Below are 12,991 nucleotides of genomic sequence, written 5' to 3'. Positions count from 1 at the left end.
ATCTTTTCCAAATAATGTCACATTTCCCCATCTTGGCTATAGCATGGTCATAATGGGCCTCTTTGGGAGCATCATTCACCCCTCCCGGTCCTAGTTCCCCAAGCACATCTATCTCCCATGCAAACTACGCTCATCTCATTACAGGGTCTCCAAAGTCTTGACTCTCACAGCATCAGTGCTAAGTCTGAATCTCATCAGGGACTGTGAAGAGGGCCTCCTCCCTATGCCTGCATGAAGTGTGGAAAATGTGTGCCTACAGCGATGTGGCCTTCCTAGACTAAAAGGGAGGGTGCAGAGGCTGAAGGTCACCCTCCACATGCATGGGAAGTCTGATAGGGCTGTTCCTCTAGGTTCTATCTGACACCCTGCACTCAAGAGGACCTAGTAGGCCCGGCACTATAGATATGTAATGACAGCATCCCTTGGGCTGTTGATTAGTGAACGGTGTGTCCTGAGTCACAGTGGCCACCCTCTATCGACCCTTCTATTGACCTCTCTATTGTTCTGGGGAGGGAGGAGCTGTCCTGGTGGATGCCTGACAGAGTATCAGAAGTGGAGACTGGCATTGTGGCTTGTCTGATAGTTGTTGCTGGAGCACTGGATTTGCTCAGAGGCTGTTAAAGTTGGCCCATTACTATGAAGCATTTAAAACATTTAATGATCATTGTCTGATATGACCCCCACCCCCAATCCAAGTAATAATGAGTGTTTGGTAAAGACAGATCATTTTAAGGCACTATCATATTTAATGCACTATCTCAGGGTAGTGACCCTCCTTGACACCTACACACAGCTGTGTCTCACAGTGCCAGGTTTATGTTGTCTCTCACACATATGTCTCACACATATGGCCAGCAACTCCCAAGCACCCCTCAAAGTCTCCATCCCTAAACGTCAGGCTGTGGCATATGTGTAGGGCCCCCCTCACCGCAATGGTGACTGACAGGTGTCTTGACATCACATAGTGACACTCCCCTACAACTTCCACAGAACATCCGATCTCTGATGGGTGCAGAGAAGACCAAAGGCTTCTGCCAACTGGTGGTGTCCTCCAACCTGCGAGATGGCGCATCTCACCTGATCCAGTCAGCTGGCCTCGGTGGCATGAAACACAATACTGTCCTCATGGGCTGGCCAGAGTCCTGGAAGCAGGCAGATAACCCTTTCTCCTGGAAGAACTTTGTGGGTGGGTGTGGCAACCATTTTCCACCAAGGTTCCATGATAGCCCCAGCCGTGTTACTGTCACACCCAAGTCTGGCCAGAGAGTATATATTTGGGACCTCTGAATGTGCTAGCCACGTTGTTAGTCCCTGGGAAAGCAAATGGCTACTTTATAATCGTTAATACTTTCTCCCCTAATACCCAAGCCCAATCTCCGTTTGAGGCTTTTCCTAGAATGTGGCACACAACCCTCCGGAGACCATGGAGTAGCTGGTGACATGGAAGTTGTTCCTTAATGCCCTCCTGGGTAGATGACTTGATGGGACCCTGCTTACTTAGCCTGTGACAGTCGAGCTAGCTCCATCACCCTGAGATCTCACCCATGTATGCCTCTCTCCACAGACACTGTCCGTGACACTACAGCAGCACACCAGGCATTGTTGGTGGCCAAAAACATTGACTTGTTCCCGCAGAACCAAGAACGCTTCAGCGACGGGAACATTGACGTGTGGTGGATCGTACACGATGGGGGCATGCTCATGCTGCTGCCTTTCCTGCTGCGCCAGCACAAGGTGTCTGCCGCAGGGACACAGGGACCACGGCGTGAAGGGTGTGCCTTGCTTGAGTTCCTGCAGAAATGTCCCCTCCCTTCCCCAGGTGTGGCGAAAATGCCGGATGCGCATCTTCACTGTAGCCCAGGTGGATGACAACAGCATCCAGATGAAGAAGGACCTACAGATGTTCCTCTACCACCTCAGGATCAGTGCCGAGGTGGAGGTGGTGGAGATGGTGCGTACCCACCTGCATGCTCTCGGTGGGTAGGGGAACTTGGGTGTCATGCTCCTCTAGGCTACTGTGTGGTCTCTATCCTTAGTTGACAGCTGCTCTGGGGGACGAGGCCAATGGGGTACAGTCCCTAGGGGTGAGGCCTTCCCAGAGGTCTGGAGCCATTGGCTTTGTTTTGTCCATGAGTTTATAGTTCGATGGCTAGAATGATTTGTCCATCTGTGGGTAAATAGGGTCACGAGTGTGGGGCTAACAGGTAGAATAAAGTGATTGGGTTACAGTAGATGCAATTTACTGTCTGAATGACTGAGGAGTGAAGTGAATTCTAAGATGCCTACTCCAGCTGTGCCCAAGGACCCAAGGTTGTCCCTATGGACTGAGCAGCTCCATGGGGATGAACCGTGTACCCTTTGCTCCTCATTGCCTTCTGCTTTCTCTGAATGCCATGTTCTCAGTTATGTGGTCTGGATGGCTTACTCTCTGATGGTCCATTTGATCAAGGATGACACCCAGTGCACGTTGACCCTGTGGTCTGTGCATGGCTGTGTAGCCTGGTCCCTGGAGTAGAACTGGGAGGGCGTCACATTTGGTTAGAAGTAGTCCCAGAGAGGCCGTTTGGTGAAGGGTATTCCAGAAGGGCCCATTCTCTTTCCATAGCCATGTGGAATGCCATGTTAGGTAGAGAGAGCCAGTACCCTCTGTGGTCCCATGGAGAAGTCACAGGTCTAGGGCTGCAAAGCTTGCAAACTGCCTGCCTCTGGCTATGTCTCTTTAATCATGGATGAGGCCTGGCATCTCCTTGCATTATTGACGACCTCTTGCATTTTCTTGTCAGCTCCCAGGGAACCTTGTGGTACAGGGCTATGTTCTCCTCCCTCTGTAAGAGCTTTGTGTAAGTCAGAGTGCAGGTTGGCTTTGGGTTTTGTGCTCTGGGCGCATTTAGACATTTCTCAGCCATTTGGAGTTGCAGACTCTCTCTGTGGCTTCTGATTGCAGCCTCCTCTGTAGATGGCTCTCTCGGTCTGGCTGCACATAGAAGTCACAGAAACAGCATTGTTAGCAGTCAGAAACCATCATTCGACTTAGTAACAGAAGCTGCCCAGAAAAGAGCCATGGAAGGAGACAAGGTCCTGTGAGGCAGACCAGGGCTAGTCATGGAGACCAGAAGCCAGACCCTGACCTGGACCTATGTCTGTGATGTACATGTATGAGGCTGCCCAACCCCTTGGTTTCAGTCTTGCACCAGGAGTTGGTTTCTAGAGTTAACCTCCATTTCCGAATACAGAAGTCTATGCCCTACAACTGGGAAACCCAGTCAGCTGACAAGGGGCTACCCTGAGTGTAAGTTTTGTGGTGTTTGGGTGTAACAGACAGGGCTATTCTGAGTCCCAACAGTCAAGATCCTCAAGAGCTTAGATGCTGCTGTCCCTTGGTTTGGTATGTTTACCTACGGACTTAATAATTCTGTGAGGGGTCAACTTGTTTGAGACAGGAAATGACACAGTTATTTGGGAGCGTGTGTCCCTTGAGACCACAGCATCCACAGACAAGCCAGGAATGCCATGCCCAGAACCCCGAGCAATGTGTGCTTGGTCAGTATGAGATGTAGCAGCATCACCTGTGTGGTAGGGATGAGGTAGGCTACTATCTCCATGCTTCCTTCCGTAGTCACACATACTCACACCTTCCCGGGCTGCTCTGGGATAGTGCTGTGTCACTCTGTGTGGCCACTGCTTGCTTTAGGTCTCTTGACAAAGGGGGTTAGGTCACTGGTTGGCAACGACACTGTTTTGTATACATTGTTTACTTTTGTGGCCTGACACGTTGTAGGTTGAAAACGACATTTCTGCATTCACCTATGAGAAGACACTCATGATGGAGCAGAGGTCACAGATGCTGAAACAGATGCAGCTGTCGAAAAATGAGCGGGAGAGAGAGGTATGTGCACCAGGGAGAAAAAGGTAGCTAGGGTAGCGCCATCTGGCCCCAGAGTGGGGATCTGTGTGGGAGAGAGTGGTATATGCTCCCGGGAGAAGAGAGTAGCTAGGGTAGCGCCATGTGGCCCCAGAGTGGGAATCTGTGCGGGGGAGAGAGGTATGTGCACCGGGGAGAGGAAAGTAGCTAGGGTAGCGCCATGTGGCCCCAGAGTGGGAATCTGTGCTGATGATGGGGCAGAGGACAACCCAGCAACATATGGCTCTGGATTGACATAGTTCCACGGCATTTGGCATTGAGTGTTGAAGAGCAAGCATGGCCCCCGGTACCTGTTAGCACAGTGTGACCCTGAGGGCTGGCATCTTTGTGATCATCTTACCTAGGAAAGGTACAGATGGTGAAGAACATGACATCCATGTCTTTTGAGGATATGCCCATAGGTCTTTTGTTGTATGAACTCCAGAATCTTACCTGTGACTTTGCAGTAGCAGAGTGGGTGGAGGGAATGATTCTCAATGGGGTTCAGTGATAAATGTGGTCACAGGGGCACAAGAACCCTCTGCCTCCCACCACTTTGTGACCTCAGTGTCCATGAGAATTGGCCATGGTTAGCACATGGATCACGTTACTAACAGCTAGGATCAGAGCAGTGATCACCCCACATTCTTAGGAGAGTTGGGGACATAGGAGACAGGAGATAGGACCCAGATAGGATGCCCTCTGTATCTGTGGAAGAGTCTGCAGCATGGATGCCTGCCAGCTGGCTCCATCCAATACTGTCTGGGAAGACTTGGGGGCTTCGTTTCTGTCACTGTCCCTGTGGACTGCAGGGAGTCCCAGTGGTAACCTCTCTGTTCTGGCCTCAGCCAGGACAAAAAATACTGGATTAAGTGGCATCTTTAACTTTGAGAATTCCTAAACTCAGATCAAGGAGGGTTTGGGGTAGGGGATGACATTCAGGAGTCTGACTTCAGCGGAGATGTGCCTCCATGTGGGACAGAGCCACTAGCTTGTTTGAAGCAGCTCAGCAGGATGGGTGGGAACCTTCGGTTGCACTGCTAGTGTGGTGGGTAACCAACAGACTCTTCTTCCCTGTGGAGGCTGTGAGGAAGTTAAGGCCACGGTGGGGGTGAGAGCACTGAGGGACCATGAAGTTCAGATGTAGTTGAGTTAGCCCAAGGTCTCCATCGTGGAGGCCCCACGATGACCCCTGCTGAACAGACAGGACTGAATGGCACAGGATGAGTAGTGATCCCCAGTAGACTTTGACCCACCCTGGCTTGGGCTCTGCAGGGAAGCAGGCAGTGAGTCCTTGCCCATACTGGCTGAGGCCGTGAGGGTTAGGCAGGTGCAGTTCCTCACCCAGCCGGACTCACTTGTCTGGGCCCTACAGAGGGCATGTGTCCTCATCAGCCAGTGACTCCTTCACATTGTCAAGTATGAAGAAGATAAGTGGCCACCTCTTGTTGCAGGCTCCCCTTGTCATGTGGGGACATTTACAATTCCTAGCTACGAGGGCCTTCCGTGTGGGGATTGCTATATCTTCAGCTTCATGTTGGCCCACTTGGCTTCCACGTGGGTGACTTTGTTTACTGGAGCAAGGTCTCTTAAGAGTCTTTTATCCCCAGTAAAGTCCTAGAAGTCCCCTCTCTACTGTCTGAGCCTTAGCTGTGACTCTGAGACAGATACCATGTTTCATTTTGTCCCTGGCTGTTGACAGCCTGGATCCAGAGAATTAGTGATGACTGCCATAGCCCAGACAAGAGGAGGAACTGTCCAGATCTCTGCCTCTGGCCTAGGGTTGCAGGTTGGTCTCAAAGAGATCTTTAAATAGTCACCCTCCTTCCTTGGTGCCTAAGCCACTGGATGGGGCTGTTAGGTAGGCACTCTGCTTGTTCATCCTCCCAGGCATGACCTCCCTGGTATGACCCTCCAAAGCCTCTGTGAGCCTGGCAGGCCCAGCTTCCCTAGGGAAAGCCAGAGGGGCTGAAGCAAGCTCCTCCCTGAGATGGAAGCTACTATAGTGATACACCACGGTGTGTCTGCTGGTCAGGGTTGATGAATGAGAGGTCAGGGGCTACACCATGTAAGGAGTCTATGGCACCGGTGTTCCTTTAACTCAGCAGAGTCCTAGATCCTTTTTTCTGCTTTTAAGGCAGGGAAGTGAGGTAAGAAGAGGTGGAGGGAACCAGAAGCCCATCTGGTAGTACAAGAGATAGGGAGGCTGTTGTGAGGTGAGGCCAGCTCAGGGGCCTCTGTAGAGCTGCTGTCCAGTGGTTGAGGGGTCCTAGCCAGTTACACATGAGTCCTCTTGGTTTATTGGTCTCGCTGGTCAGGTTCCCTCCAGGGTAGCTTTCAAGAGCAGTCTTCTGTTCCCTCTCCAGGCCCAACTGATTCACGACAGGAACACAGCATCCCATACCACAGCAGCTGCTAGAACCCAAGCCCCACCAACGCCCGACAAAGTGCAGATGACGTGGACAAAAGAGAAGCTCATCGCAGAGAAACACAGGAACAAGGACACCAGTGCATCAGGCTTCAAAGACCTCTTCAGCCTCAAGCCGTGAGTTTCTGTGTGGGTTGGGCCAGTGCACAGTAAGGGCAGACCACAGGCCCACAGGCCTGCAGAGAACTGGGACCAGCCCAAGGCTATGCTGTCAGCGCCAGTGAGTCAGGTCACAAGGGGACTTGGCTGGGAACTGTACTCTCCTACTGCTAATGGCTTCCCTCTGCTTGGAGAGAGGGGCTTATTCCCCTTGGATAGGTGGAGCTCCAGACCCACAAAAGTCTAGGCCCCCATCATTTTGGCTGACTTGAGAACCTTAAGACTGAGGTCCTTGTGGCTGTCACAGTTGTGGGGATGCCATTATGACAGGTTTAGTTAAGTTCCATTGACATAGTCCCCAAGCCCAAAAGCAAGCCAGGGGCCCCTTTGACCGGCTCTTCATGGTGGGATGATTCTAAAGCTCTAAGTTCCTAGGGAGAGAAAGAGGGCTTTGGGGTCCTGTGAGGTGAGAATCCGTTGACGTACCATGGTCAGCCATTTTACCAGCTTAGCATGGCCACCATTACTTGAATTAACTCAACCGTGTGGAATCCTCTGCTGGAGTAACCTGCTCTTTGTGTTCTCTTCCATGTAGAGAGTGGGGAAACCTGTAAGTGCACCTTCGTTTTTAGCCTTGTAGACTGAGTTGCCTTGCATGCCTGCGTGCGTGTAGACAGCCCTGTGCATGTAGAGCCCTGTTTGACCTCACTGCCTCCTCTCAGAGCCGCTCAGGGCACACGCCCAGATGTCGTTCCCTAAGAGACACCAAAGATAGTGTCGGAGGGCTGGGTCTGTGCTGCTCTGAAGGAGGCTAGGTGTGTGCTTCCTGCAGCAGTGAGCGGCTTCACCCACACCCCTCCAGAATCTACTCAGTTAAGACAAAATTGCTTTCTTAGCTCACCATCCATTCAGGAGGCTCCCATTCCTTCCTCTCCAGCGAGAAGGGGATGCAGATCAGTTCTGTGTGATCAGACTACCTGTGTGTGAGCTCTTGGATTTGGACGTCAGGGCCAGGAGTCCGAGGCGGGGATCTGAGGGTCCAGCTGCCAAACCTCTGGGTGGGAGCATTCTAGGAAGACATAGGCTGGGGTCGCTCTGGTCCTTTCACCTCTGTTGTCCCTGTTCCCGTCCTGCCTCACGTCAGTCGTTCTGAGTTGTTGTCCCTGACAAGCAGGTAGTGTGCACAGTACTGGTAAAGAGCCCTTAGTTATACTCAAACACTGAGGGAATCTTGAGAAGCTGAGACACCCCAGGCTTTCTGCTCTCTGGAAATCCAAAAGCTCCCCACCTCCATAGTTTATTAAAACACATAATCACATAGCAGCAGGGTTTGATTCCACACCTCTTGCACACACGTGCCTTTACGTACATATAGATGCCTGCACACACAGGGAATCTGGGTGGGGTAATTACTTACCTTTCAGGATCTAGGGTTGCCTTACTCAGCCAGGGTCAGGAAGAAGTTGAAAGATCAGGCCCATTTCCTGTTTAGTCTAGCAAGGGATGTGTTTTCTTTCACAGTGTCCCTGGAACCTATACGGCTGTGGACGTGTGTTGGTTAGAGTGCATGTGTGTACCAGTTAGAAAATGTGTACACCTGCTGGAACATGTGTGCACCAGTTAAAGCTCATGCATGTGTGCTGGTCTGAGTACATTTGTGTTTGTGCACACACTGGTGTACCTACCTGCATGTGTGTGTCTGTATGCACCTCTTAGCGTCTGTAGACATTTGAGTGCATGTGTTTTCTATTTTGGATGGTCTTGGGCATCTCTGCTGACAGCGTGCCAAGGACATGTGACTTTACCTCCTGCTGCCAAGACTGCTGTGTAGACTTAACTCCCAGGTCTGGACACTATCTAGAAAGTTCATTTGAACAAGACATTCTACTGATTAACTCTGCTGTGTTACTGGGAGCTGAGATGGGATTCAGGTAGCTTTCAGAACTCAAGGGCCTTTCCCGAACCCTCTGGTGTCTCTAGCTCCAGCAGGTCAGACCCAGAACTGACACTCAGCTTTCATGTGGCTGCCGTAGTCTCTCACCCCTGGGCTCTTGTATTTCATGCAGTTTGGGAACTGCTGTTGGACCAAACACAGTAATTGTGCCCTTTCCATGCAGTGAATCCAGGGTTCCTGTAATGAGAGGCCTGGATGGTGCCACAGAGACTGGCCTGTAATTTTATCAAATTAAACTGAAGAGAGAAGATAAAGGGCCCATGACTGTTTTCTTCCTGGAAGAATGGCAGTTACAAGCTGATATATTTGGCTTAGAGTCGAGTTGATCAGTGGGTGTGATCCTGGACCTCTCTATGACCCTCAAATGGCAGCTTCATCTGCCTGTCCCTGTATCTGAGGCAGAGATGCCTCTATTCAGAAGGGCTGCAATCAAGACTGCATGGGCAGATGAGCAGGCTGGCCACAGAGTCTGCCCTATGCCCTGAGCCCAGGGATGTGCCAGATGTCCCAAAACAGATAAAAATGCAGATTCATAGGGACAGGAAGTGCTCTGTGGCAGTTTCCCAAGGAAGCTTCCTAAACATTGGTTCTACATTCTGTTGATAGAGTCCTCTAGAGAGGGGATGAAGGCTAATATCCTCACACTTACGTGGCTGTGATCCCTAGGACCTGGGGCATTGAGGAGTCCAGAACCCCATATAGCAGCAGGGCACCATGGTGTAGGGATCAGTGATGCTCTGCTTGCTCCAGTGGTTACAGACAAGTATCCGAACCACACAGTGGTAGAAGCTTAGTTCTTAGTCGCAGCTTGGCAAGGGCAGGAAAGAGGGGTGCCTGAGCCCAAACCCAGTTCTCTGCTAAATCCCGGCTGCAGCACAGACCCTGAGGGTCCGTGGGTGGTGATGTCGTGACTTTGGCAGACCTCCCTAGACCTCAGTGCTGTGTACTCAGTTCAACAGATGTGGGGTCAGGAGGATGCCAGGAATTCAGCAGTTGTAGCCCCTGCCCTAAGAAGCAGGCCAGTTCCCACATCTGCCCAGACAGCCGCTGTGCCCCATACCCTGTCTCTGCCTGTACCGATGGCTGCTTCGCAAGCGCAGCTGACTGAATGCATTGTAGTTTACCTGCGTTACTTTACTGTCCCTAGAAGCTTAGCAGTTTAGCGATGCGCTGTTCTGAAGTATCTAGAGCCAAACGCTTTCTACTGCTAAGTAAGTCGCCCCATACCTGACCTCAGATGATCCGCTGAGCCCTTCCTAGCGTACATGAACAAAATGGGAGGGCTAGGTAGGCTGCAAGCCTCAAGCCCACTGTGCTGCCCGCTGTACCACCCTTCTCCCAGGGACCAGTCCAACGTCAGGAGGATGCACACAGCTGTGAAGCTCAATGGTGTGGTCCTCAACAAGTCCCAGGATGCACAGCTGGTCCTGCTGAATATGCCAGGCCCTCCGAAAAATCGTCAGGGGGATGAGAACTGTATCCTTTCCAGTGTTTCCTGCTGGGGGGCGGGGTTGGTGAACAGTATTACAGCCACAGCACTGTCAGACCTGGGTCCCCTTGTTCTCAGAGCCTCTGCTCCTGCGAACTGAGGGACACAGAGGTCCCCCTGAGCCTCTCAGTACCAGAGCATGCTTTTCTGCCCGTTGTGTACTGTGCATTGCCCTGGGGACCTTGGATAAGACAGGAAGGCAAGTGCTGCAGAGTCTGAACAGACTGAAGGGCTGGCTGGGTCCTTCTAGCATTTGGAGAAACAATGTTGCATTTAAGCTCCTGAGGAGAGTGACAGGCCCTTTCTTGTGGTGTCGGGACTGAGCACCGGCATGCTAGGAAGCACTCCACGGGGGCCACAGCCCCATCCCAGGATGAGAGGCAGTGGCAAATCCATCTGGTGTGTCCCTGGGTGATGGGCCTGGTTCATAGGACACAAACTGGGTTCCCCGGATGCCTAGCAAGTGCAGTCTTGCCCTAAGCCTTCCTGAATAGAACAGTAAACCCACACAGGAAAAACTGAACCTACCCACTCTTGGTCTCAGTGGCCTCCCTCCCACAAGCAGAGCAGTCCTCAGAGACAGTGCTGAGACTCTCTGCCTGGATGGGTGTCCTCTCAGCAGGCTCCCTGGGCTGTTTCCCCCAGTAGGCATATCAAGGGGAACAAGTGTTGGCCACAGCCTTGACAGTTTGTGGGTGCCAAGGTATCTCTGGGGTCTTGTCGGGCAGCCACTGGGACCACGGTGGCAGATTAGGGAGATGTTTCCTCAGGCTTCTTGGTCAGAGACCACCCAACCACTACGCTTCCCGGGAGTGACCCAGTTGTTGGTTTCAGGGGGATGGGGTTAGTAACTGGAACTCCAGGACTATCTCTGTTCTCTGGAGGTGGTAGTTTCCCTCCTGGTCTTTCCTGTTGCCACCCCCTCATCTCTTAGAGCTCCCTAGCCCATCCTGGGGTCTGCCCATCTGCCACTGACCTTGGTTTCTTGGGCTGTCTGTAGTGTGCACTGGAGTCCCTTGTGTGTCCAGTTGAGATTGGTATGCCCTTAACTATCACTACAGACATGGAGTTTCTTGAGGTCTTGACTGAAGGGCTGAACAGGGTCCTCCTGGTCAGGGGTGGCGGCCGGGAAGTCATCACCATCTACTCCTAACACCTGTAGCCTGGACACACCTGGATGGGGTCAGGACTATGCTAGCAGCCTATGGCCAGGCTCGGGCCCACCAGCACGCCTCTGACCGGTGGCCACTGCCCTACCAAGATGTCACGGTGATTCTGGTCACTCTGCCACACATGGCTTCCCACAGACATAACACCCCTAGGCTTCCTCCAAGCAGGAGATGCTCCAGGGGCAGTGCCTAGAGCTGTTCTGACAGGAGTGGCTCCTTGTGTTCTTGTGGGCAGTGGTAGGTATATCCAGGACTCTGGGGTCAGCTCTTCCCACTACAGGCAGGGCCTCGCCTCCAGGTACTAGTATCACGTGTCTGTGGATGACTGTCCAGTATTTTGTGGCAGTTACATTTCATTTCTACCCTGTCCAGAACATGTGAACGTACGCACAGTTCCCTGGGGCTGGAATGTCAGTGAGCTGTTCCCCATTGGCTTCTGCCACCTCTGTTTCTTGGAGTGTCCTTGCTATGCTTTTTGTACCGTAAGCAAGCTGAGGACTGTCCACTCTTCCTCCTCATTCCCTGCCCACACTCCTCAGGCACGGCTCAGGGTATCCCTGGAAAGTGAGACAGTGTTTACAGGGTGGGAGTGGGTCACCCTTTGGGTGGGTGGTGCCTGCCAGCTGTGTTCCCATCTGGGTTAATGCCCTAAGAGCTCCTGCAGAGCCAGGGATGTCTGCAGCCAGTCTGCTTCCTCTTCTCACGGGAACCCAGCCCCTCTATTTCCTAAGCACTGAGCTGGGAACCTCAAGCAGGTGACCACAGAGCCCCACAGTGTCGAGCAAACAACAGGAAGTCTGCACACAGTCCATGACAGCAGGAGCCTCCCAGAGTGTGAACCACGAGGGGGCGCAGCATACCATTTTGCACATACAACATGCCGTCCCACCCTCCTGGGGAGAGCACGCCCCAGCCCATGACCCTGGGTCTTTCTGGCCGATTCTCTTGTCCCCTGCTGTGGATAACCCCACTTAGCTGAGGCCACAGGCACCTCTGTACTTTCAAGAACCCGACATCATTTGCACTGTCCCCTTGTGCACTCTGCTCTGTAGGTCACGGTCTGTTCAAAGGCTGCGGGCAACAGCAGCGATCAGTCCCTCGTGTTCTGTATGGCATATTTATTTATTTAACCCTCTCTGGGGAAGCTTGATAGAGATATCTTCTGTGTGGATGCTCCATGCTGCCAGGCCCTGGGTCATCTCTGGCTTCCCCCCAAGAGAATCAATCCTGTCTGTATTCAGGAAGTCCCCGTGAGGGTAGAGGCCAAGAGTGCACCTGTACAGGTTCCTCAGACTTCGTTAGGCACCAGAGGTCAGCTGGCCAGAGTAACCACTGCCAAGCTCGTGTCCCCATCAGTATAGTGGTGTCCACTCTTGATTTGACTCAGCTTTGACTTTGGTTCAGACTCTAAATAGCCAGAGCAGAGCAGGTGAGGCGCCTCTGCCAGCAGCTAGGAATGCCCTAGGTGGCAGGCCTTTCCAGGTTCTGGGTCACTGCTCAAAAGAGCCAGAGTGTCCTACGTCCTTTCTCTTGCAAATTCTGTGCTCCTGGTAACTGTGGCCATTCGAATCAGTTTCACATTTTCCTTTTTATAGGCTTTTGTCTTTGTATGACTTTGTTTTAGTAGAAGAGTAAAGTTCTATGAAATGTGTTTGAAGAACCTCATGTGTCTCGCTTACTGTAAAATTTAGTGATGGGAGAAGATGCACTGACTGCGGGGCCGACTCGGGGTTAGGGTTGAGCCTCCTGCATCAGAGTGGCACTGCAAAAATACTAAAGGGAACTCTCCTGCCTGCTCGTTAGGGCTAATAACTGCAAGCTCAATACTGCCCATTGTAGGGACTCAACACAGAATTTGTCTAAGGATGAGAGCCCCAGAATCATCACAGTACAAGTAGAGCTATAATCCAGAAAATGGGGTAATGAGTAGGAGGGTTTGTCACTGGGATAC

At 52.1% G+C, this 12,991-nt stretch overlaps 1 protein-coding gene across 2 annotated transcripts in view; it reads left to right on the top strand.

The window, feature by feature from the left end:
• Slc12a7 (solute carrier family 12 member 7) overlaps positions 1-12,700 on the top strand; it is an 81,505-nt gene extending 68,805 nt beyond the window's left edge. For both annotated transcript variants that reach the window (XM_075975699.1, XM_075975700.1), the window contains exons 18-24: positions 991-1,186; positions 1,565-1,734; positions 1,820-1,951; positions 3,779-3,886; positions 6,268-6,446; positions 9,725-9,858; positions 10,933-12,700. In XM_075975699.1, coding sequence (XP_075831814.1) covers positions 991-1,186; positions 1,565-1,734; positions 1,820-1,951; positions 3,779-3,886; positions 6,268-6,446; positions 9,725-9,858; positions 10,933-11,024 — 1,011 coding nt within the window. In that variant the 3' untranslated portion in view covers positions 11,025-12,700. The remainder of the gene's footprint in view (positions 1-990; positions 1,187-1,564; positions 1,735-1,819; positions 1,952-3,778; positions 3,887-6,267; positions 6,447-9,724; positions 9,859-10,932) is intronic.
• The last annotated feature ends 291 nt before the right edge of the window (positions 12,701-12,991 follow it).

The sequence above is a fragment of the Microtus pennsylvanicus genome, chromosome 6 (assembly GCF_037038515.1).
Source record: "Microtus pennsylvanicus isolate mMicPen1 chromosome 6, mMicPen1.hap1, whole genome shotgun sequence".
NCBI lineage: Eukaryota > Metazoa > Chordata > Mammalia > Rodentia > Cricetidae > Microtus > Microtus pennsylvanicus.
The sequence above is the reverse complement of the archived record's forward strand: the minus strand, read 5'-3'. Positions and strand labels throughout refer to the sequence as shown.